This window comes from Ursus americanus, chromosome 32 (assembly GCF_024610735.1).
Source record: "Ursus americanus isolate L20-20 chromosome 32, mUrsAme1.1.p, whole genome shotgun sequence".
NCBI classification, from domain to species: domain Eukaryota; kingdom Metazoa; phylum Chordata; class Mammalia; order Carnivora; family Ursidae; genus Ursus; species Ursus americanus.
The window spans coordinates 10382463-10408749 of NC_142158.1; the positions used below are offsets into that span (position 1 = coordinate 10382463).

A 26287-nucleotide genomic window follows, 5' to 3' on the forward strand; every position below is an offset into this window, starting at 1 on the left:
TGGTGCTGGTAGGCACATTCTACTACCTGTTGTGTTGGCAGATATATCTATCTATAGATATATCAATAGATAGATATGCATTTCCGTTGGGTATATACCTAAGAGTGGAATCTTTGAGGCAGAGCTTGTGTGTATATTCAGTTTTATAAATATCGTCAAATGCATTTCTATAGTGGTTGTACCAATTCCCTCTCCCACTAGCAGCATATAGGATTTCTAGTTGCTCCACATCCTTGCCAGCACCTATTATTTTCTGAATTTTCATTTTAGCTATGCTGGTGGGTAGCTATTGGTATTAGACCATGGCTTTAATTGGCATTTGCCTGATGAATGCAATTGAGCATAGTTTTCTATGTTATCATCCATTTAGATAAATTCTTAAAAGGAAATGCTTGTTCAAGCATTTTGTTCATTTTTTATTTGGTTAACTGTTTTATTCTTATTGATCTGTAGGAGTTCTGAGGACAAGTCCTTTGAAGATGGGAGAATCCTTTCACAGCATGAATAATGTTTGAATCTACATTTAGAAATCCAAATATTGGGCTTTCTTAGAAGTAAGTCACACAAGGGGGTGCCTTACTGGCTCAGTCAGTAGAGATTGTGACTCTTGATCTCTGGTTATAAGTTCAAGCCCCACGCGGTATTGAAAGATTATTTAAAAATAAAATCTTTTAAAAAAAGGGAAAAAAAAGTAAGTCACACAAGTACTTACAAATTTCAAGAGGGAGGTAAATCCAAGCATGGGGAAATTCAGCCTCAAATTTTCCCAGCTACAAAGCACCTCTTGAAAAATAAGAAGACTGTTGCCTTTTCTTCTTCCATTTCACGCTGGTTGGGCAAGTGGGGATAGGCAGGTTATTCCATAGGGGGAGTGGAACGAGGAGGACAGTGAGTGAAGTGGCTGGTGGACAATGAGGAAGGACACAAGTGGGGCATCATGGAGGATTAGTCATCCTGCAACTGGGCACATCGCCATGCTCAGCAAGGACTTGTAGACAGATGAAACTTCATCTGACAGGGGCTTGTCAAGAAAGGGAAAATGAGGGGTGGAAGGCTTATGAGTTAGATGGGCAGGTATCTGGAGAATGGGTGTCAACTCACCTAAGAAAAGTGCTTTTGCTTAATTTGGGGATGATCTGAAAAGCCGAAACATAGAATGTAAGTACTTCTGGCAACATCTACCCCCATATTATTGCAGATGTGGCACTGGGTGTGCTTTAAGACTGTTAATAAATTCCTAGGGGTGATGCACAAGGACCCACACTTTTCCTAAGTCCATGTTTCAGAGAATGGCCCAGCTACCACCTGTGTGCCGCCAGCCACCCTACCATACACAGCAGATTCTACTGCCCTTTGATACTGCTCTGAAAAGCTTTCCCTTTTAATTGTTATTTTACACAGTGATATATAGATGCACTTGTCCTTTGTTAAATTAAAATGAGACCCAGGAAAAATTTTCCTGGCTTTCATTCATTCAATAAACTTATACCGAGCACCTACATATGCCAAGCATCCTGCCAGAATATAAAGAAACAGCATAAGGTTTCACTCTCAAGAACCTCACAGTGTTGTGGAGGAAATAAAAAATTAAACAATTAATGTCAGCTAAGGTAGTGGCTGTGAGACAGAAGCTTGCAAAGTGTTAGTGGGGCAGGGGGCCTAGCCAGCGGTTGAGGAGGGGGACAAGCCAGGGTGAGAGGTCTCGGGAAAGGCTTCCTGAAAGAGTTAATACTTTCAAGTCTATTTCTTCCTCACTTCTGCAAAGGGGATATGTTTGAGAAAAGTTAAGAATTCACAATACCCCACCATGCATCAGAACAGAAGGAAAAGATTTCCAATTTTCTATCCTGTTTAACTACCCCATGCTGTTATACCTAGGGTCCTCATGACTTATTTTAATGAACCTGTTTTCCCCCATTTTGAACATGAACTCAATGAAAGTTAATTAAAATGATGTAAAATGTGACCTTATGTGAATTAATTAATGTTAGAAAAAATGAGCTTCATTTCCTTTCCTTCCTATTTCTCACCTAAGGAAACCCAAGAAAACGGTCACCATTTCTTTACAAAGCATTGCCAGGACTCGTGGTTTTCAACATCTTTCTTCTGCTTGCAGCCGTAAGAATGGGCAGCTGGGCAACTGGGTAGGAAACTTGAGGATTTGTTGTGTGGTAATTCAGAGGACGCTCCTTCAAATGGGCAGCGGGGCTAAGATTAGCAGAATCACGAGTGAGAGAAATGGGGAAGGATTTATAATCAGTCAGGCTGGAGGTGTGGGTGGAAGCTAAGAACCTATCAAGAAAGCCAACTGAGCCACTAAGAATTGTGAGAGTTAGATGCTCTTTTCCGATTTGTTTTGTTTTGTTTTTTCTATTATGATATGTGTCACCATACAGTACATCATTAGTTTTTGATGTACTGCTCCATGATTCATTGTTTGTGTATAACACCCAGTGTTCCATGCAATATGTGCCCTCCTTGATACCATCACCGGGCTAGCCCACGCCCCCTCCTCCCTCCCCTCTAAAACCCTCAGTACACTCTTTTCAGTGTTCTCCCTGTTAGAGCATATGGCAACATTTCAGTTGAATCCATTGGGATGCATTTGGTTGCAAGTAATAGAAACCCTAATTCATCATGATTTGAACAATTAAGCAGTTTATTATCTCACATAATAAGAAGTCCAGAGGGGTGGCACCTCCAGGTTTGGTTAATGCACCAGTTCACCAATGTCTTAAAGACCCAGGTTATTTCTTTCTTTCTACTCTGCCATCCTAATGTTTTTTTTTTTAAGATTTTATTTATTTATTTGACAGAGATAGAGACAGCCAGCGAGAGAGGGAACACAAGCAGGGGGAGTGGGAGAGGAAGAAGCAGGCTCATAGCGGAGGAGCCTGACGTGGGGCTTGATCCCATAACGCCGGGATCACGCCCTGAGCTGAAGGCAGACGCTTAACGACTGCGCCACCCAGGTGCCCCACTGCGCCACCCAGGTGCCCCCATCCTAATGTTTTGACTTATCCTCATATACTGTTCTCCAAATGGACCCATGAAGGTGGTTTTGGTTTCAGGAACAATATACACACACAAGCCCAAAGGCAGAAAAGCAAATATTTTTATCTTGTTGTTGTTGTTGTTGTTAAAGAGAGCCTTCCCAGAAACCTCATCAGCAATTTTCTGCTTAGGTCCAGTGGCCAAAATTGCATCCCATGCCCATGCCTAAAACAATCATCTGGCAGGGCAATTACTCCATCATATTTAGCTTAGGCCATGAACTCTCACCCTTGATTAGGGGAATGGCCTAGACTTCTCCGAAGGACTGGTAACTTGCATGAGAATGAACTAAGTCAGATTCTATTAAGAAGGATATGGGTGGTTGGCACAACAGAAGGCAAGCAAGATGTCCACAAGAAACAAGAGGTTCTCTGCTTTCTCCACTTGGAGTTGAGGGGCACAACCTTGGGGATTCAGGGTTTGACCCTTCAGTCATCTCATTTCTTCTCTTCAGTAACAAGTAGTCATTAGAATCACATGAGACAAATGAGCATACTGTCGTGAAGAAACAACTTCATTACAGTGAGGATGTTGGGGACAGACCATAGGTGAACAGGTTGGGAAGCCTTTAGCAAAATTGTGGACTGCCCAAAGCTTGACTTCTGATGTGGGGAGTGTCTCCTTTCTGTGTCCTTTCTCCCCATCCCATATCCCAACCAAGAGGCCCAGGGTTTCCATATGTTTCCTCTCTGCCCCATCAAAGCTGACATGTGGGAAAACATCAAACAGTCACACTAAGCTTTACATGACAGTGAACACAGGACAGGGATTGAAAGATAGATTCAAATTCCAGCTCTGCCATTTGCTAGGCTTTTAACCATATTGAGCCTCAGTTACCTCACCTACAAAATGAAGATCATGATACTACCCAACAGATTGGTGTTTCTGTGGTTCGTACTGTTAACTGTAATAGAGCAAGCTAACTGCTCAGAGCTTGAAGATCTCCATGGCTTAGCAAAAGTTTATTTCTCACTAACACAGGGTCTAACGTATGATTCTGGTCAGGTAGCTCCCCTGTTTCCCAGGGACTCAAGGACTCTGCCCTTCCATTTTGTGGTGTCACTGTCTTCGACAAGCAGACTTTAAGTTTTCTGAAGGAAAGTCGTGTCTGCTTTCACTACCTTGACCCAGAAGCAAAGACATTATTGAGAATGGATCCAAGTGGGCTAGATCCAATCCACCTAGATCCAAAGGTGCTGGAATAGAAAACTTTTCTGTATTCCAGGAAGAGAAAATAGGTGTGGTGAGCATTAAACTAGACTCAGTCACATTATTGTTTTTGCTGTTATTATCATTATGAATACAGTGCATTGAAAAGGCAGTCGTTTTCCATATGTAACTGTGGCCCCTAATATTCATTGATGTTCACTGCCATTATCCCAGGAAGCCATTTCTGAGAGATGAGGAAACTTAAGTTTGATTTGAGGTGTCAAGGGACCAGACGTCTGTTACTGATGAGAGTCATGAAGTCTAGTGACTTCTGTCTTCTCCACAAGAGGTGCCGACTCAGTCACCATGGAACTTACTCCTGGCAGATGTGGTATCCATTGTGCTCTGTCTCCGCAGGTTCCCTTCCCATTTCCATGCCCCTCAGCTCCCGGTTTGCTTTTACTCCATTCTTTGTCAGAGACATGCTTCCGGAAGGTGTTTTGCCTGAGTGGACAGAGAACAGGAAGTGCCTGCAAATGTTCATCCTGCCAAGATAACCCCTACCTGATGACAGGTAGGTAGAGGGGCTCCTTGTCTCCAGACTTCCCACCTAGAAATAAGCCAGTCACCCTGCAAGCATGGGACTTTTTTGACCTTCCACATTGCTTGGTTTCCTTCTCCCTATCTCGCTTCCTCACTCCCCTCCAGGGAACACCACCCAGTAAGTCACTTTATTTCAGAATTTCAAAGATCCCAGACCCTATTGCACCAGACAACAGAGAGCATCTTCAGGTACATCATTATTTGCCTCCTGCCTCAGAGTTTACATTCGTAAGTCAAAATATCACGGAAACAGACTTTAGTATGATATAGAATCCCTGAATGATGTGGTGACTCAGACATGTTCTGTAGCATCTCATCAGCCCACACTTAGGGCTTCAAAGGGTTTCAAGAGATGGGTCTCAACCCACTGCCAGCCAGGTCCTCTGAAAACAGAATTTAAATCAGCAGAGAGGGTCTCAATCGACTTAGACTTGCTTTTCTCAACAGGATATTATATTGTGAACTTGTAGACTCTAGATTACAGAATATGAATTTCCCAAGGTTCATGCTTAGATTATACATTTTGCTATAAGCGAGGTGATTTTGGCTTTATGTTGACCATCTATAAAGCCATTCTTTTCTCTTCTACCCCAATGAATGGTGTTCTTGGCTCTGATCAGGACTGCCCTTGCCTCTGAACTTCTGATTTCCCCCAAATTTGGAGATATGTTTAGTAATGACCTCAGAACAGGTACACTAAAGGCCCAGTGAGACACACACAAGGCTGCACCTCAAGCCACTTGAGGACCTTCTGTGGCCTTAATCACTGTGCTGAGCATTGTAAAGTGCCACTCATGTCCCTTCAATAAGGACTTGCTGTTCCAGCAATGGAGAGTGCTGCCCAAATCTAATGACTGAGGGATGCAGGTACATAATGGTCTGATTACTTCAGCCCAACTTGGAACAACTCTGAAGAGCTATACAAGCTCCCACGGCCCCCCTGAGGTTTACCAAGGCTGTCATTGGGTTTGGTTCAATTTCTTTCTCTGCTTGATCCTCCTTCCTTCCCCTCCCTTTCACAGGTGTTGACTGCTTAATCAACATTCTGTGTGAAAAATTTCATCTCAGAGCCTGCTGTCAAGGGCACCCAACCTACAACAGTCACATTTCTCTCCCTCAGCAGCCATGACTCTCCCCGAGGCACCAAGGATGACAAATGTAACGGCCACATTCAGTTCTGGACTCGGATCCCTCCCCTTGTTTTCAAGCCCTCTGGGTCAAGGACAAGGAGAAGAGAAAACCTCAAAAGGTGCAGTTCGGGGTTGTACAATGGACAGTACAACTCATTTTGATGGCTAAAGGGGTTGTTATGGTCTATGCAGGGAGGAGTTCTGTGTTCATTCCAGACATCATCCCTGAGGGCTTCCTCTCCTTCATCCTCACATTCGAACCCTCAGCAAGTTAGAAAGTCCTGCAGACTCTTCATTAAAATATATTTTGAATTCCTCTACTCTTCTCTTTCTCCTCTGCCTCCATCCTAGCCAAAGCCACAGACATCTCTTACTGGATTACAGGCACCTTGCCTCCTTGCGTTCATTCTCCACACTAGTCAGAATAATTTTTGAATAATTATATTTTTCGTTTCTAAGATCTCTTATTAGTTCTTTTCTTAATTGCCACCTCTTGAGTCATACCCATCTTTTCTCATTTGATGTATGATACAGAGATACCTTCCCTTATCTCACTGAAGATATTAAACAGATGGACTTAGATTTCTGTCCCGATTACACTAATAGCTCAGTTTCCTCAGTTTTAAGTTCTTTCTTGTGTTGAATTTGTTGATGCTTTCTTTATGAGGTTGGTCACCTTCAAGTGTTTAATATATATAGACTGTGTGAAAATCTCTGTATTTTTACGTTTTATTAAACTGTAGCATGGTGTTTGGCAGGCCACCGGGGCATGCGTGGGAGCTGTTGGCTTGGCTTGTGCTATGGAGAAGGTCAGCACCTCCCACCAAGCAGGGTGGTTCCCGCTGTCCCATCTGCATGTGGGGGCTGCTCATTCTTCCTGGGTGCTGTTAGCCACTCGGGGCTCTGCCTGGCCCTATCCCCAGCTTTCACACTGAGCAGGTGCCCATCAGGGGAAGGAGCATCCCTGCTCCGGAAATCCACCCTGACAAATCAACTTAAACATATCCGCACATTCTTTTCCTTCATTGCATTGATCGCAAGCATTCATCAAATATTTATTTGTTTACGGGTGGCCTCACCCACTAAGCCACGCTCTGCGAAGGCAGGGAGTAAGTCTGGTTGGGCCTCCAGTGTGTGTAGCAGGTTCTTAACAACTGCACTTAACACATACTTATTTCAAGAAATACTTATTCAATAATTGTTTATACTTCCATGTGAGGTTGCATTTAAAGACAGGATTCTAGTTAAACACAGTTTGAAAACAACTGCAGGAAAGGGTACTGTACCGAATGAGAGCAAAGGCTGATCCTTCCCTTTGTATTTACATTCTGTGGGGCAGAGGAAAGAGTGAGATATGGGCCCCACATACGCCTGATGTCCAGAGGAAACTGCAGCTCTACCACTGTCCTAGGCTGACTCTGGAGCCTGATTTCACCTTCCCAAGAGGGGGGAGCTCATTTCCCCTCTGAACTCACAGCCTGCTGCCAGCAGAGAGAGGCAGAGCCTGCAGAAGTTGCTGCAGGACCATTAGGGGCATTGGAAGACACTATTACATTAGCCGCTGGGTCCTGGGGGGCTCAGCAGGTAGGACACAGAGAGATGGAAGGAGAGAGGGCTCTGCACTGCACTGTTTTGAGTCAGCCCAGGATGCAGCACTCCCACCTCACCCCCATCAGGACCACTGTGCAATCTGTACCCATCCGCCCATTCCTGTTCACAGTGGTAACAGCTGCAGTTGGTAGGGGACCTTCCAGAAAAGAGGATGTTATGACACTCGAGAAGGAGGGGGCTTTAAGGATCACAGCTACTCTCCCCACCTCCTTTTACAGAAAAGTGAACTAGTCCAGAGCAGAGATGCCCGGCCCAAGGTCGTGCAGGCAGTAGTAAGAAGGAGAGCTGGGTCCAGAATGCAAAGCTCCTAATCCCCAGGGCACTGGCACTGCATCAAGCTGCACTCGCTTTTTCCTCCTCGCTCTTCCCCTTTTTACTTGTCTCTCTCCTTCCTGCCCTCAGCCTCTTCTTTCCACTCCAGCCCCGTACCTTAGCTGCACCACCACCTCTCACGCCTCTGCCCTACTGCCGTGCAGTTTGCTTAACCTTGCTTGGGACTAAGAGGCTTGCTGGCCTCTGACCACGCGGCTATCACCTGACCAAAGCTCCCTCTGTGGCATCAAACAGAATCTGTGAGCTGCAGTAGGAAAACCAGGACTGGGCTTGGCCTCGGCGTACACCAGCCCAGGCTCCTGACCCTCTCTGCCCAGGCACTGGGCACTCATTTCACCTGCAGTGGACCGGCCAGGCTAGCCCTTGTCCCATGAGCCTGGTTCTCGGACCTGGATTCCGGGATGAGAACACTTTCGAGGGCTCTCAACTGCACATACGTTTTATTTGACCACCTCAAACACCGACTTCTGCCCTTAGCTCCTGCTATTCCTTTCCTCCCTGGTGCCACGCCCCCTCCCACCTTCCCCTCCCAGAGTGAGCACTCCCTTCTTTTGAGCAGCACCATACCTGGTATGACCTCCACTCTTGTACCGAGCGCACTGTATGGCAGTGACTTGCTTTGTTCTCTGTCCTGGGTCCTCCCAGGGAACACCCTGAGTGCAGGATCTGTCTCCAGCACCCGAGGATGCTGGTGCTGAGAAGAGCCTCAGTCATTGCTGGCTGGCTGGGATCCCGGTCACCTGGGATCCACACTTGGGTGCAAAGGGGCACATAGGAGGGAGAGTAAAGCTCCCCCAACCCTAGACTTCTCACCCCCAACTCCCACCCCCAGTTGGGGGCATGGGTGACCATGGGCCGCTGCTCGTGCGTTATTAAGCCACAACCCTCCAACTAAGCAGAGCCCGGCAAGGGCAGCCCCCAAGGTGGGTGTGAAGGCAAGAGAAGAGCCCAGTGAGAACGCCCTGGGAGCATGATTTCCTGACAAGCTGGGGATTCCAGAGTGACCTATTCCTTATAGGAGCATTTTCTAGAGTGTGTGCTGTGGAACGCTGGACCCCTGATATGCTCTGGGAGTAAAAGGCTCTGAGATCATCCAGGTTAAGAAATGCTACTTACTTACAGACATATCCCTGTTGAAGCTTCACCGAGCACTTTGGTGTGTCAAAAGTTCTAAGCGACCCCACAGTAAGAAATATGAATTGTAAAGCTGTGAAAACAAAAATAAATAATGGGGAGAAATTTCTCCGCTGACCCTGCAGTGAAGCAGGTGCTGGGGCGGGAGAGCCCGGCCTCCCCGGGGCCCGTGAGGGGCCTGCCACCGCTTCTGTCCTCGCAGACAACACTGCACTTCAGGGGCGTGTTCTTCCTCCCATCTGAGCTCGGTCTTTCTCCTCTGTATTTTGTTTATGCCTATTTGCAATTTCTGGAGAAAAAAAACCGAATAAATAGTTTGAGTCCCAGAAAGAGGGCTGGCCAATGAAACGCGGAGCTGGAGCATTACAGCATCAGCGAGGCCGCCCATTGGCTGGCTTGCCCTGAGGAGATGGATACAATCCCACGACCCCTCCCTCACCTCCCCCCCCCCCGGCTTTCCCCCACCCCCGGCCTCACTGAGGACTCGAGGGGTGCTGGAAGGATCGCCATGCCCTTGGCCGTGGGCCCCGTTAGCCATCAGCCTGTCCATCCCCGGCTGGCAGCTGCTGCCTGCAAGCCTGTTGCGGAGAGAGCCTGCCTTCCAGCGCTGGCCTCACGCTCTGCCCGATCCTGGGCTGAGCCCCCCACCGCGTCCTGCTGTTATCACAGCGGTGTTTATGCTCACCCTGGGATAAGCTTGTGGGGACATTCTCCTGCTTGAGCGAATTGGCCCTTCCTTCAAAATTAGCCCGGGTCCCCTTTCTCCACCTGCCCCTGCCCGCATGAATCTCTTAATTTCTAAATAATTCATTCCTGTTGGCACCCACTTAAGCTGGTACTTGCAGCAAATGTGTGGTGGTGCAATGCCACATCCAGTTACCCCTTTCTACCATCACATAAAACCTTCTGATTTTAGCTAGGCACACATATTCTGGAATAAAGACTACATTCCAGATGTCCTTGCAACTGGATGTGACTAAATTCTGGCTGATGAGATGATCATGTTCAACTTACAGAAAGTGTCTCTAAAAGGAGGAGGTGCTCCCTTTCGTGTCCGTTCCTCTCTCCTGTTGGCAGGAATGGAGACACGATATCTGGAGCTCAAAGAGCCAGCTTGGACCATGAGATAGCACATTAAGGACTATGGGGTATTAAGATGGAAGTACCTTGGGTCCCTGATGACTTTGAAAACACCATACCAGCCCTTGACTGCCTACCCTCGTATATACATTTTTATGTGTTACCTGGTATCTTTCGGGGTATACGGTTAAGGTTAGTCAGGGTTCTTCAGAGAAATAGAACCAATAGGATATGTATATATAACATATATATGTGTGTGTGTGTGTGTATATATATATATATATATATATATATATATATATATATATATATATATATAAAAGAGAGATTTGTTTTAAGGAATTGCCTCATGCAATTATAGGGCCTGGCAAGTCTCAAGTCTGCAGAGCCAGGGATGAACTGATATTGTGTCTCAAGTCCAAAAGCAGCCTGTCCCCTTCCTCAGGGAACCTCAGTCTTTTCTCTAAAGGTCTTCAACTGGTTGGGCGAGGCCCACCAATGTTCTGGAGGGTAATCTGCTTCACTCAAAGACTACTGATTTAAATTTCAATCACATCGGGAAAAAAATACTTTTACAGCAACATCTAAACTGGTGTTTGAACCCAAACTGGATACTATGGCTCTCATGGGCTGAATTATGTCCCTTCCAAATCCCTGTGTTGGAGTCCTAACTTCCCATACCTTGGAATATGACTGTATTTGAGGATAGGACCATTGATGAGGTGTTTAAGATAAAATGAGCCTGTTAGGGTGAACTTTTATCCAGTCTGACTGATGTCGTTATGAGAGAAGATTAGGACACACAGAGAAACACCAGGGGTGCATGTGAGCAGAGGGATGACCATGTGAGGGCACAGGGAGAAGGTGGCTGTCTATTAGCCAAGGAGAGAGGCCTCAGGAGAAGCCAATCCTGCTGGCACCTTGATCTCGGACTTCCAGGCTCCACAACCGCAAGGAAACACATTTCTGCTGTGTAAACACACAGTCTGGTATTTTGCATGGCAGCCCAAGCAGACGAATACATCTGACCCAGCCAAGTTGACACATAAAATGTGACTTATTTACCTAGACAGGGAGAACTGTCCAATTCATCCATCTTGGGGATCATGCAAGTTTTCAAAGCATGCTAAGAAGCTTGGGCTCTAGATTCTTCCATGCTGGTGAGTGACGGAAGGTGATAATTAGGGGAGTGCCACAGTCCAATTAGAATTTTAGAGGGATCTCTGTGGAATCACAGGTGGGCAGAGGAGGGTAAGACTGTAACTGGGGATGTTGGCCTAGAAGCTTGTGTATGAGAATAGAAGAAAGATGTCACAGGGCAGTGATAGTGTTAAGGAGAGCCTTTGGGAGTAGGTGGACTGCTGGACTGGGGTGAGGGGGGTGGGTGGCTAGCACGCGTCCCGAGCATCTAGTCTGAGAGTTTGTTTGGATGAAGATGCCACCAACCCAAGTAGAAAACGCCAGCCATGTTCCTGTTGGTGGTGGTGGGTGTGGGTGGGGGCCGCAGCTGACTTGTTTGACTTGAGGCATTTTGAGTTCTATATGAGCCTGTTAGGGTGGGATAGAAATACCGATTCTTGTCATTTCTATCCAGCAATTAAATTTCTGAGAGTAATGACTCTTCTCACCGTGCTTATGTGTCTCAATCCCAAATTTCCCAAACATGCATGGCGACCTGGTTTTGGTTCTTTTTGTTTGCATTGTCATCACAATAAGGTAAATTCCAGAAAGGGAGCAGGCACTGACCCCCTGCCACATGAGAAAAGCCCATTTTCATAGCAGATATAACTCACATTTTACTGGCCTGGGGCCTTCCCCTCTTTTTTTTCTTTTTAATTCAGAATCTTTGACTCTCTCCTCCAAATACCTGAGACTACCTTAAGTGTTTGGAGGGATGTCTCCTGGGCTGCATGGAGGTCTGGCTGCTCTTCTAAGAGTACCTTCTCCTAGAAAAAGCTTTTTTTCCTCCATCTAGAAATTTTCCCCAGGGGCCAAAACCCATTCCTGTTGAAGCCTTCCCAGTCTCCTGCCCTGAGCAAGCAGGTAGGAAAAGAGCAAAGTGGGGTCAGGAGTGACCTGGACCTTTAGAATCTGCATTTGAATGTTTCCTTCTGACGGTGACCCTGGGCAAGTCTCTGTTAATCTCTCATTACTGAGCACCTGCTCTGTGCCAGGTCCCTGAGCTTTCTGGTTATATCTGGGCCTCTGCTTCCTTATTTAACAAAACAAGGTAAATATACTGGCCAGGCAGGGTTATCGTGATGCATAAAATGAAATAATAAATGTGGAAGGGTCTCTCACAGTGGCTGCCTCAGAGTAGAAAGTCCATAAATATTAGGGCATTCTGCCTCTGGAAAGCTCACCTCTAATTACTCTCTTTCTCTTCCCAATTAAACAAAACAGCAGTAGCAGCAGTGGCAGGCACAGAATGCACTCCAAGGCCCTTCCTTCTAACTACTTCCTGCTGGAGGAATGTTTGCATCCTTGCTTAGTTACAAATCCCGTGCTCCTGAATCTTGAATAGAGCTCTGTGCTGCTTGCCCCCGTGCATCCCACTCTGAGGGGCTTTGCTGCTGCCCACCCTTTGGGGAATTCACATGCTCGTGCAGAGGGGTCTCCCCCCCAGTCTATTAGGCATGATGGCCAGCTAGAGGTAGAGTTGGGTTAACTCTGTTGCCCAGCAGGGACCTCTAGCACCCAAAGATCTATGAAGCTGTGCCTTCCCCTACACGTGAGAGGGCTCCTTTGGAGGGAAGGGCTTTGTTCTTTCTGTATTCCCAGGGGAAATGCAGAAATCTCAGGAAGCCTCTGGAGGGTCCTTTTGCCCTACTCTCCGGACCAGTATGTCGTAGGACAAACCCTGTCCCTACTTGGAGGTATGTCATGCAGTGGCGCAAACCTCCTTAGGCACGTCTATCTGCAAATGGCCCCCCTGAGGCCAAGTGCCAGGCCTCTGATGGGGATCCTACCGTTTGGATATTTCTTTTTGCAAACATTGATGACATCCGATGAGCATCTCTGCTTAGTGTACCTTTATGAACTAGCAGTCAAAGGTTCTTCTCCATATTGGTAGAGCTACATGGGATGGTTCCCACTCCACTAGTAGAAGCCTGAGCTGTTTTCCACATGATCCTCAAGAAGACAGTGGTAATGATGCTGTTGCTAATGATGACAGTGAAATCCACAGTAGCTCCCATGTACAGCCCTATTTGGCTTGTAAGAGTTGGGAGATCACCAACGTCTCTCCCTCTTTATCCTTACTGCGGGCCAGAGATGGGCTGAGAGCCCTGCAGGCACTGTAACACTTGTTAAAATCCTGGAGGTAGTCACCATTGCCATCCTGCTTTAGAAATAAGGAACCTGGAGCTCAAAGGGATGAAGAACTTGCCAAAGACCATACAGCCAAAAGTGGCAGAGCCAGCTCTCCTACCTGGGTCTGTCTGTGCGAAGCTGGCACTTCTAACCTACACACCGCAGTGTGTTTCTGGCGGGCCGTGGGACCCTCCCTGTCCATGGACCTCTGCCACAACCAGCCTAACCCCACTGCCTGCATGTCCTCTGCACCCAGCCAGCAGCTCTCCCTGCCAGGTCTCCCGTGGGTAGGGCTGGGAGGAAGGGAAAGCCGCCTCTCAGCTCCGTGGGGCTGGGAGGACAGAGCTGGGAGGCAGGTTGTCTATTGATTGACTGAAATTGGATTTGTTGACACAAACTGCCAGCATTTCACAGTGATGGAAGGATTGCCCACCGGCCTCATAACAAGCAGAGATTTCCCTGAGGGTCAGCCGAGCTGCTGGTGTGGTTCTTTGTGAGAAGAAAGCAATTAGGAGAATGGGTGAGATTATTAGGTCTTATTGCTTCCCTCAGTCCCTACCTTCCCCACATGCGGCATGGCTCGGGATCTCGGGCTCCCTGGGCTACGTGCTGTGGATTCTGCTTCCGCTGCATAAAGTCAGGTGAGGGACAAGCACAGCTTGTGTGCGCTGACTCCAACGCATATGAAGAATGCACACGCATATTCGGATCACCAAAAGAAACCAGCAGGTGGAACCAACTTTAGCAGACTTAAACAAAATACCGTCATTGGATTATAAACACAAAACCATGAATGCACAACGCATGCACATCTCTCCCCACCTTGCTTTCTGCATCCCTTTTCACATTTTGTCACATTAAAAATGTTCAGACTGCTTTCGATTAAAAGACATCATCAGGTATCAGCTATACACGTCTGCAGATGGGCTGGGAAAGGAGAGGAGAGGAGATGCGTTTCCCTGGGGGGCTCTCTGTGTTGCGTTAGCAACTATTTATTGGGAACTGGAATATGGTGAGGAGGCAATAGAATATCAGGAATACGGTCACTTTAAATTTGTACAAATGTTGTAGCTGCCAGAGCACTTTCACTGCTGTATTTTTTGTTGTGGTGGTAAAGTACGCACCACATAAAATGTACCACGTTAAGTGCACCGCTCCGTGGCATTGCATACCTTCCATTGTTCTGCGACCAGCACCACTATCCATCCCCGGGAAGTTTTCCATGTTCCCAGACTGAAACTCTGTCCCTATTAAGCACTAACTCCTATCCCGCCCTTTAGCCCCTGGCAACCACCTCTCTCTTTTCTGCCTCTATGAACCTGACTATTTGAGGAACCTCATATGTGGAACCATGCAATATTCATCTTTTGTGACTGGCTCATTTCACTTAGCACAATATCCTTAAGGTTCATCCACTTTGGAGCATGTTCCAGAATTTCCTTCCTTGTTAAGACGGAATAATATCCCATTCTATGTATACATCACATTTGGTTTATCCCTTCATCTGTGGATGGACGCTTGGGTTGCTTTACCTTTTGGCTGTTGTGAATAAGGCAGCTGTGAACGTAGGTGCGCAAATATCTGTTCAACTCCCTGCTTTCACTTATTTTGGGCGTATACCCAGAAGTGGAATGGCTGGATCATATGGTAATTCAATGTTTACTTTTTTGAAGAATCATCATACCATTTTCCACAGCATCTGCACCATTTTATATTCCTGCCGGCAGTGCACAGGGGTTCCAATTTTCCCACATCCTCGCCAGCATTTGTAATTTTCGGTCTTTTGTATAATAGCCATCCTAACTGGATCTGAAGTGGTATCTCATTGTGATTTTGATTTGCATTTTCCTAATGATGTGTGATGTTGAGCATCTTTTCCTGTGCTCGTTGGTCCTTTGTCTCCTTTGGAGAAATGTCTATTCAAGTCCTTTGCCCATTTTTTAAAAAGATTTTATTTATTTATTTGACAGAGAGAGAGACAGCCAGTGAGAGAGGGAACACAAGCAGGGGGAGTGGGAGAGGAAGAAGCAGGCTCCCAGTGGAGCATGGAGCCCGATGTGGGGCTTGATCATGCCCTGAGCCGAAGGCAGATGCTTAACGACTGAGCCACACAGGCGCCCCCTTTGCCCATTTTTTAAATTGAGTTGCTTGTTTTGTTGTTATGTTGCTTTAGTTTGATTCTTACAATGGCTAGGGCTAGAGTTTTGGATGAACCCTATTTTACAGAGAGGAAAATGAGAATCACAGATGTTCAGAAAATTGCCCAGGGTTTCCCAGTCAGGAGACGGAATGGAAGCAAGGGCTCTTGGCTCCTAGCTCTGTGCCTTTCTGCTCTGTCATGCTATCTCCCTCATGGGGTGAGACATGGTCCATGCCTTTCTGGATGTTACATTTTGCTTAGGGAACAGTCCATGATGACACAAAAGCTATGTAAAATGAAGCTTAGAGATGAGAAGCTTTTTGGTCATTCAGGAAGGAAGGCAGAGGACTGGGTCATTTGGGGAAGACCCAAGTGGCAAGGGGAGACCAGAATCGAACATTAAAGAAAAGTGTGGTAGGCAGAATAATGCTCCCCAGAGATACTGGTGCTCTGATGCCGGGAATTTCGACAATGAGCGGTTTTGTGGCAAGGGTGGGGGGGGGTTAGGTTGCAGGGGGATTTAAGGTTGCTAATGAGCTGCCTTGAGATGGGGAGATTAGCCTGGATTATCCAGGTGGGCCAAGGAAATCCCAAGGGAGGAAGCAGGCAAGAGAGTCAGTGAGGATGTGACAATAGACTCAGGCAGAAAGGTATCGTTTGAGAAAGACGCCACCAGCCACTGCTGGCTTTCAAGAGGGAGGAAGGGGCATGAGCCAAGGCCTGCGGGTGGCCTTGAGAGGCTGGAAAGGGCAGGAACAATTCTTCCCTAGAGTCCCCAGGAGAAACACAGCCCTGCTAACACTTTGATTTTGGTCCACTCTGACCCATTTTGGCCTTTTGCCCTCCCAAATGGTAAGATGATAAATTTGTGTGTTTTAAGCCATTACATTGAGTTCGTGGTAATCTGTTACAGCAGCAATAGGAAACTAATAGAAATAGGCAGAACTTGGTTAACCAGAGAATAGAGATGCCAGGTGCGAAGAGGGGATGAGCACAGGTTGGAGATAAGTCTCCCCAGAACAAAGCATGTGCCTTGGGAAGAAGTCGTTGCTAACATGCGTCGGGCGCTTTCCTTGTTCCGCCCTGGTTTGAGCACGTATGCACGCGTTCTCAAGAATCCTATGAGGCTGGTGCTATTATGACCACATTTCACAGGGGAGAAGAGGTGCTGCGATCGTAGCCGATGAGGCTGGAAGAGGTAGGACACCATGTGTGTGACCGCGGTGCTAATGTGGAGGACCCTGAGTGTTGTTGTGGTCGTGGTCCCTCTCCAGCTGATGAGAGGCCAGGCTCTGTCCTCTCCCCTTGAGGGGGCCAGCTGCCCCTGAGCCCGGGCATCTCTGGGAGGCAGCGAGGAGCCCTGCGGAGCACAGCACCTGCCATCTTTGATCCCCTTGTTGCCTAGTTGATAGTAAATCAAAGTGAAAGAATCATCCCCATTCTCCCCAAACCCTGAAACTGGACTGGCCTTGTGTCTGATTTAGCCCACTAACCACTTACTTGAGACCTCTGGTTCTTAAGACCTTGCCCTGACCATGGCCCTCCCTCCATGGCTTCTCTGTAGCCAGGGGGGAAATGGAAGGAGATCCAGCTATGAAGGGCCAGCCAAGACATTGAATTTTCCCCACTGGCAAGACCCTGCAAGTGTCAGAACAGTAAACTGACCTGCTCTCCCATGTCTGCCAGAGATTGACCTGGCCTGGAGCTACAAAGAGCTGGTGGGGGATTGTACATGAGTGTTCATATGGTGTTATTTATAATAGCCAAAAGGTGGAAAGAACCCAAATGTCCATCAGCTGATGAATGGGCATGTCCATACAGTAGAATATTACTCAGCCATGAAGAGGAAGGGATTCGCTACTTGAGGAACCTTGGAAACGTGATACTAAGTGAAAGAAGCCAGTCAGAGAAGACCACATACCATGTAACCCATTCATAGGAAGTGTTCAGAATAGGGAACTCTATAGAGACAGAGAGTGGATGATTGGTTCCCGAGGGCTATGGGGGAGGGGTGATGATGGTGATAGTTGATGGTGATGAAAAATGTCTAAAATGAACCATGGTGATATTTGCACATATCTGTGAATATAACAAAATCCATTGAACCATATTCTTTTTTTAAAAAATTTATTATATTTAAATTCAATAATTAACGTACAGTGTATTATTAGTTTCAGAGGTAGAGTTTAGCGATTTATCAGTTGCATATAACACCCAGTGCTCATTACATCATGTATCCTCCTCAATGTCCATCACCCAGTTATCCCATCCCCCACCCACCGCCCCTCCAGCAACCCTCAGTTTGTTTCTTATAGTTAAGAGTATCTTATGGTTTGCCTCCCTCCCTGTTTTTATCTTGCTTTATTTTTCCTTCCCTTCCCTTCCCCTATCTGTTTTGTTTCTTAATGTCCACATATGAGTGAAATTATATAATTGTCTTTCTCTGATTGACTTATTTTGCTTAGCATAATACCCTCTAGTTCCATCTACATTGTTGCAAATGGCAAGATTTTGGTTTTTTTGATGGCTGGGTAATATTCCATTGTCTCTCTCTCTCTCTCTCTCTCTCTCTCTCTATATATATATATATATATATATATATATATATATATATATATACCACATCTTCTTTATCCATTCATTTGTCGATGGACATCTCCGCTCTTCCCATAGTTTGGCTATTGTGGACATTGCTGCTATAAATATTGGGGTGCAGGTGCCCCTTCGGATCACTGTGTTTGTATCTTTTGGGTAACTATGAATCGTACTCTTTAAAGGGAAAGATGTATGGTATGTGGGTTATACCCCAATAAAGCTGTTAACAAAAAAGAATCCACAGAGGAGGAACTGAAAGCCAGCTGGCCATTCTGGGCCATATGTAGATGTGACATGCAGGGCCGAGAGGACTGGAACTGTCAGCCAAGGCTAAGAGCTGGGGCAGCGGACTGGCACCACACCGTTGCAGAAGCAGCAGACAAGTGGGCAGGCAGTGGAGGCCACTGTGCCCTTAGAGCGGGGCATCATGGTGGGCAGCAGCTCAGACCAAACAGACCTCTGAGCATCAGTTTCCTCATTCAAAAAGCATGAGGTCGGATGTCAGTGTTCCCAGCCTAAGTTACACTGAAGACCTTTAGAAATCCCTGAGGGGACCCCCAGCCCAGAGCTCAGGATTGAGGGTGAGAGCAGGGACTGGGGAGAAGAGAGAGAACTGGAGTCACAGGCACTGTGGCCGAGCAGGGAAGAGGCTGTGGGCAGGTGCCCGTGGGCGGGGGCCACCAGATCTGGTGTATCCTACAGCTTCACTAGCTTTAATCTTACCGCCACTAGAGGCAGGCACAGACACAGCACCCCGCCTGCTCCCTCAGAGAGCCTCTTTCCAGTGGCTTCTGGAACTGATGACAAGGGGAGAGCACCCAAGGCGGGACAGGAATAGCTACAGACCCCACCTGCAGGGGCCGACAGATAGTAAGCTCTTGCCTCACCTCCAGGTGAGGAGGAACCAGGCTGGTGTGGGAGGGAGAGACCCAAAACCAAGGGATACATGTACTTTATTGTATTCATGGAATCCACAAACATTTGCTAAGTGCCAGGCACTGTTTCAGGCACTGAGAAGAGAGAGGTGAATAAGGAGGACGAGGCCGCTGACCTGTGGAGCTTATATTTTAAAGCAGCACTGTCCAAGCACAGCCATAGCTCCTGGGCCCCTGAGCCCTTGAAATGGGGCCGGTCTCAATGGGAAGTGCCGGGAGAGCATGCACACCAGAATTCAAAACCGAGACCAAAACGCGTAAAGTATTCCATTAATCCTTTTGCATACACACACACACACACACACACACACACAGAGAGAGAGAGAGAGAGAGAGAGAGAGGTTATGTGTTGAAATAATAGTATTCTGGATACCTTGGGCTAAATAAAATATATTATTAAAAGTAATTTCACCTGCTTCTTTTTGGCTTTTAATATGTGGCTACTATAAGATGTAAAGCTACATGCATGGCTCGTGCGGTATTTCTGTTGAACAATACTGTTCCACCCAGAGACAGGGACAATCAGTAAATAAGCATATAAATAGACCCTGCCATATCAGGTAACAATAAATACTGTGAGGAAGAAAACGAGCTTAGGGGATGGAAGGGCTAAGGGACGGTGCTGTTTTTGCTAGGGTGGCCTCTCAGAGATGGTATCTGAGCAGAAACTCAAAGGCAGGGGAGCGGGTGGAAGAGTAGCAGGGCAGTGTGGCTGGGGTGGGGAGAACTTGGGAAGGGGTCTCTTGAGGGGCAGGGGAGCCAGATCCTTGAGCAGCCTCGTGGGCTGCAGTGCATGGGAACCCACAGACCTTAGTGACTGACTGGACCCAGGAAATGAGAGAGATCGGGGACAGGTGCACCCCGGGGTGCTGAAGCAGCGAGACTAGGCAGCTGTTAGGGGCTGCTGGTTTGCCTAGTTTGGGATGGAGAGGGGACCCGTGATGAGTTTAGGATTCACATCTGCTCCTGCTGAGGGGCTGCCATGAAATTCAAATAGAGATGTGCAGTTCACGATGGGAGATAAAGGTCTAGAGCTTAGAAGCAAGGCTGGGGCAGAAAACACACATTTAGAGGACATCTGGGAGGATACCTGAGGGCCTGAGAATACTGACTGGGATGACCATTGGTCAGATCTGGTTTGAGTCCTGGCTCTGCCAGTTCCTATGATCCTGTGCTTCTTCCCCTGTGTGATGGGTCAGAGACAGCCATAGAACCTTATGCCCTCTCTCTTGTCGCCTCTTCCTGAATGTGGGCTGGCCCTGTGCAGGGGAGGTGCTATGCTGGCTCCTACCCTAGACCCAAGAGGAGGGGCAACATCTGCCTCACCTCTTGGAACCCTGAGCCCTACCTAAGAGATTCACCCATTTGAGGGCGCCATGTTGTGAGGAAGCCCACCCTTGGAAGCTGGATAGGGAGACAGAGAAGGATACATGAACAGCCCCCAGCTATTCAAGACATTCTAGCCAAGGCCCCAGGCATCATGGAGCAGAAGTAAGCTCTCCTTGTTCTGCCCTGTCCAAATTCCTGACCCACAGACAGGTGAGATAGAAGAATAATATGTAATTATTTTAAGCTACTAAGTTTTGTAATAGTTTGCTATTTAGCAATAGATAAACAGAACAACACATAAAATGGAAAAATAATAAGTATCTTATTTTTTTGATAGAATTATTAAGAAATGGTAAACATGGTTTCTGGCACTAGATAGGTCTAAGTCAATGTTCTTTTTCTTTTTTAAAAAGATTTTATTTACTTATTTGAGAGAGAGAGAGAGTGGGCATGCAAGTGGGGGTGAGTAGAAGGAGAGGGAGAAGCAGACTCCCCGCTGAGCAGGGAGTCCCACGTGGGGCTCAATCCCAGGACCTTGGCAGGATCATGACCTGAGCTAAAGGCAGATGCTTAACGGACTGAGCTACCCAGGTGCCCCTTGATATTCCTTCTCTTTCCCGTAAAGTCAAACCCTGTCTTGTCTTAGTTCAGCCACAGAATATTCTGTGGAATGCTACAGAATAAGCTGAAAGTCCTATTTTGTTTCATAGGTATTCCCTTAAGTGTATGGCAATGGGTCTCATGAAATCACAGGCTACCTCTCCTATGCTAGATTACACATCTGCCCTTAGTTACACTGGTTTCCAGTCACATTTTCCTGGTCGCTTTGTCTAGAGTCTGTTCTCCTTTAAGTTCCACTTAGGATATATTTGCCCCTGAAGGACCACCGCAGGTGTGGTAAGTACAGCACTGGGCATGACGAGCATATGCCCTCCCTCTGTCTGGACACATCACACCACTGACCGGGCTGGCAGATCGGAGAAACACTGTGGGCTTTAGGATTCCGATTCTGTATTCGACGTCTTAACCATCATTCCTAGTTTCATGGTAACATACATTTGGTCAATTATACTATCCCTCTTTCATCCAATCATTTATAAAAATGTTGAACAAGATTGGGATGAGGATAGAGCCAACTGAGATCTCACTAGAGGCTCACATTTGTTAATTAATCTGCTCTGTTGGGTATGTTTGTTCAACCAGTTATGTGTGAATCACCCAACACTCTGTCATCCAGCCCACATCTCCCCCCCATCCATTTATGGGAATAGTCAATCTAGCTCTTTTGCATATATTGTCTACTTTTGCTCTGTATGATAGCTGGTGTCATTTGCCTGACTGTGTTAGATACCAGGGTGGGCAGGGGCCGCCTCCTGTTTCTCTCTTGTTGAGCCCATATGCTGAGCAAGGGAGAAGCATTTAGCGAGCCCTTAGATGACCAGATCTTTCAACCACACTGCTCAATCGATATGCCTGTTTTCTTATCAATCAATATGCCTGTTCTGACCCCATAACATATTTTTGTTCATAATTATTTAATATGTAGGGTGTATAAAAAAACTCAATTTGATTTAAATTCTTCTTTAAAGCGAGTCAATGACATTCAACCCAGGCTGAATCTTTAAGAGGGGGAATTATAGAGAAGTATGTAAGATCGGGTTTGCATTATTCCCCTCTAGCAGAGGGTGGCTCTGTAAAGACAGGAGCTAAGATGCAGCTCCAACAAGTAAGGCTGCTTGCTAAGGTGCGATGGAGCCGAAGAGAAGCTAGCCATGTTGAGAAGCAAGGGACAGGCAGACCAGTGGACCTGGGGAGTTTGCAGGAACTTAGTGAGCGGCAAACTTTTGTTAACATGCTGTTTAGCCACTGATCGGCAGAGACAGGAAAGCAGATTTAGCAAGGCCAAAGTAAAAAATCACTTTAGTGGTGCTAAACTTTTGTTTATTTTGCTCTATTTTTAGAGCAAATATTTAATATTTAAAATATTTAAAAATATTTTATTTATATGAGAGAGAGAGAGAGCATGAGCGGGGAGAGGAGCAGAGGAAGGAGAAGGAGCAGGGAGCCCGATGCAGGGCTTGATCCCCAGGACCTCAAGATCATGACCTGAGCCAAAGTCACACACTTAACGGACTGAGCCACCCAGGTACCCCTATTTTGCTCTATTTTTATTGTGTGATTTATTTATGGCCAATAAATGAATTTTTAAATTTATCTTTCCTTTTCCATTTACTGAGGTGGTATTAAATAATGGTCGAGGCTGTGGAGCAAGTTACCTAGATTCGAAGCCCTGCTACTCCATTCTTCAGCTTGGGTTAGCTATTTAAAAATTTGAAGCCTCAGTTTTTTCATCTGTAAAGTGGGGATACTGAGTTCACAGAAGTATAAATTAGATAAGAAACACATTTCTTAGGACAGTTCTTAGAAACACGTTGCTTAGAACAGTGCCAGGTACATAGGCATTGCTGGTTAAGTGACAACTATTTTGTTTATCTTACATACTCAGGATATTTATCTTCTTGGGGCTCTAAGTATTCAAATACTGAAGTTGTTAATTTTTAAATTGAAATAGCTGCTATACATCTTCAAGAAATGCACACAGGAACGAATAAACTAGTAAAGACACAATTAGGAGAAAAGAAATTTGGAGCCCTTTTAAAGGACATATCCTAACCTTCAAATAGCAAAATTAAGTCATTCAAAGTCACAGAAAGAGTAAGTGGATTTATGGAACTGCATTATTTATGCCAGTAATTCTCAAATTTAAAAATATCAACTGATGGACAGGTTAAATAAATGGAGGTTTCCTGTCGAACCTCCCCCTCCCTACCAACTGCAGAAGTTTAGATTCAGGAGTCTTAGATGGATGTTCAGAAGCCAACATTTTAAAAAAAAAGATTTATTTATTTATTTTAGAAAGAGAGAGAGAGAGAGAATGCGTTCGAGCAGGGGGAGGAGCAGAGGGAGAGGGAGAGAGAGAACCTCAAGCAGACTCCCTGCTGAGCATGGAGTCCTACACGGAGCTCGATCCCACTACCCTGAGATCCTGACCTGAGCTGAAATCAAGTCAGACGCTTAACTGACTGAGTCACCCAGGTGCCCCAGAAACCAACCAATTTTTAATGAGCATTGCAGATAATTTTAACCTCCCTTTCTCCTCTCCTCTCCTTTCTCACTCCTTCCTTCTTCCTTACCCTTCTAGTCATTCACTCACTCACTCACTCATTCATCTGCAGTACCTAGCATTTGTAACCCTGTCCTAAGTTTATGGACTCCAGAAGTCAAAAAGATCAGACAGCATGCCCACTCCGAATCCTGGCAGCAAAAGGCTAGGTGTGTGGTTTAAACCTAGCCACTGGATGCTCCCAGCAGGGACCTGGAATGTGAAGTAAGAGGGGCGAGATGCAGGGGTGGTTTAGAGTTGGTGGCACTCGTGGCAGAAGCTGGGAGCCCCAATGAGCTGATTCCTGAAACATGACCTTCACAAGCTTCCATCTGTCATGTCTAGTTTTCCAACCTGGCTGTCGAGGCTTCCCCGGAGTTCCATGAGTTACTTCATATCCTCTGAGAAATCCTTTTCCCGGTGTTTATAAGCAAGAATCCTGAGCGGTTTATATGTGGCCCAGACATAAGGTAAGCAATGCCTGATGGCATATTCTGAACATTATTCATCTAAATTATTTTACAAATAATGCCTCATTTGACCATTAGTTATGACCAGTGATGTCATTATGGTGGTACTACATAGATTCCACCTGAGGTCTTTATAGACCTAAGAGTATTAATAAATATGAAAGATAACATGCTTCCCATATAATCTCCTCAAACCAGTTCTCAATCTTTTCACTTCAAAGCATGAAGTCCATGACATTCCAGTTGTATTTTTAGTCACTCTAGAATAAATGTAGTTCAGTAATGCACCATCAATAGAATGAAAGGGCAAGTTTAGATACATATCACACTGGTTCAAGAGCATTTTCCCCTTACAAAAAAAAAAAAAAACCAAAAAAACAAAAACTACAGAGCTGAAAAACATGACACAAAATAAAAATAATAGAACAAACACCCATTTACCCACCTCCCACCCTAAGGCAGCACTAACAGTGAGTTAGTGATTTGAAGGTACCCTAAGGTCTTTCATAATAAGGCTCTCCTCTTTCCATGGAAGAGTCCACCATCTTGAATATTTTTTTTAAAGTAGGCTCCATGCCTAGCATGGGGCCCAACGTGGGGCCTGAATCCATGACCTTGAGATCAAGACCTGAGCTGAGATCAAAAGGCAGATGCTCAATCGACTGAGCCACCCAGGCCCCCCTTGAATTTTGTTTTAATCAGTTTATGCTTTTCATCATAATTTTATCACATACATATTTATCTGCAAATAACAAATTTAGTTTTGCCCTTTTTTGCATACTATATGTATTCTTTGGTCCTTTGCTTCTTTCATTACATGTTTTACTTCTGAGATTAGTCTACTCCAACGTGTATAGCTGTGGTTCATTCATTTTCATGACTGTATAGTATTTCATGGAATAACCAAGCCACGATATATTTATATATCTTTTTATTGATGAATATTTAGTGTTGATGGACATGTACTATTGATGGACATTGTTTTTAAATTTTGCTGTAACAATGCTGCTATGAAGATGTAAGTATATATATTTGAGTGTACATGAAAAAGTGTTTTTCTATGGTGTATCCTTGAGAATGGAATTGGTGAGTCGTAGAGTATGCATACATTTAACCTTATTAGATAAAGTTAGTTTTCCAAATTGTTATAACAGTTTACACTCCATCAGAAGTTTCTGAGTTTAAAAATGTTTACTTAAAAGTCCTTTACTCTTTTATCATATTCTTATAGGTACTTTATATGTATTTCTTTTTTTTAAAGTAATTTTTAATTATGTTATGTTAGTCACCATACAGTATATCCTTAGTTTTTGATGTAGTGTTCCATGATTTATACGTATTTATTCTTAGGTACTTTATGCATATCCCTTATTCATTGCTTTTATAAATTGTTATTTTTTATTTTGTTTTTCTTTTACTCTTAATGACTGGTGTATAGTTATAGAGTTGACTTCTGTATATTGATTTTATATCAGATTCATTTGGATTTTCTGGAGTAAACATATCATTTAGGAATTTTACCAATTTTGTTTTTTATTCTGCAGTCTTTATACTTTATTTTCCTTATCTTATCACACAGTGTAGAACCTTTATTAAAATGTTCACTGGAGATGGCAATGACAAGCATTCTTGTCTTATTTGGTTTTAAAGAAAACATTCTTAATATCTCACCATTTAGCATCATGTATGCTATATATTTTTATAGTGTTTTTAAAAAGTCATTTTAGGAGGGTGCCTGAGTGGCTCAGTCAGTTAAGCGTCTGACTCTTGATCTCAACTCAGGTCTTGATCTCAGGGTCGTGAGTTCAAGCCCCCTGTTGGGCTCCACACTGGACATGAAGCATACTTAAAAAAATCATTTTAGGAAATCTTTTATTTCCAGGTTTTTTTTAAGATTTTATTTATTTATTCGACAGAGATAGAGACAGCCAGCGAGAGAGGGAACACAAGCAGGGGGAGTGGGAGAGGAAGAAGCAGGCTCCCAGCGGAGGAGCCTGATGTGGGGCTCGATCCCACAACGCCGGGATGACACCCTGAGCCGAAGGCAGACGCTTAACCGCGGTGCCACCCAGGCGCCCCTATTTCCAGTTTTCTAAGAGTATTTTTAAAAATCATGAAAACCGTTGCTAATTAATTTTTAACTTAGACTGCTTTAAAAGGTTGAAAAATTTTCTGGATTACTCCCCTTTTCTTTTCTCCTTAAAGCTTGGAATTTTGTTTTCATGATTAGCTGCCAAGCTATTATTCAC

General features: G+C 45.4%; 1 protein-coding gene across 1 annotated transcript in view; it reads left to right on the forward strand.

The window, feature by feature from the left end:
* FARS2 (phenylalanyl-tRNA synthetase 2, mitochondrial) overlaps positions 1–24028 on the forward strand; it is a 606910-nt gene extending 582882 nt beyond the window's left edge. Inside the window, exon 9 of the mRNA XM_087857911.1 lies at positions 23914–24028. Coding sequence (XP_087714037.1) covers positions 23914–23998 — 85 coding nt within the window. The 3' untranslated portion in view covers positions 23999–24028. The remainder of the gene's footprint in view (positions 1–23913) is intronic.
* The last annotated feature ends 2259 nt before the right edge of the window (positions 24029–26287 follow it).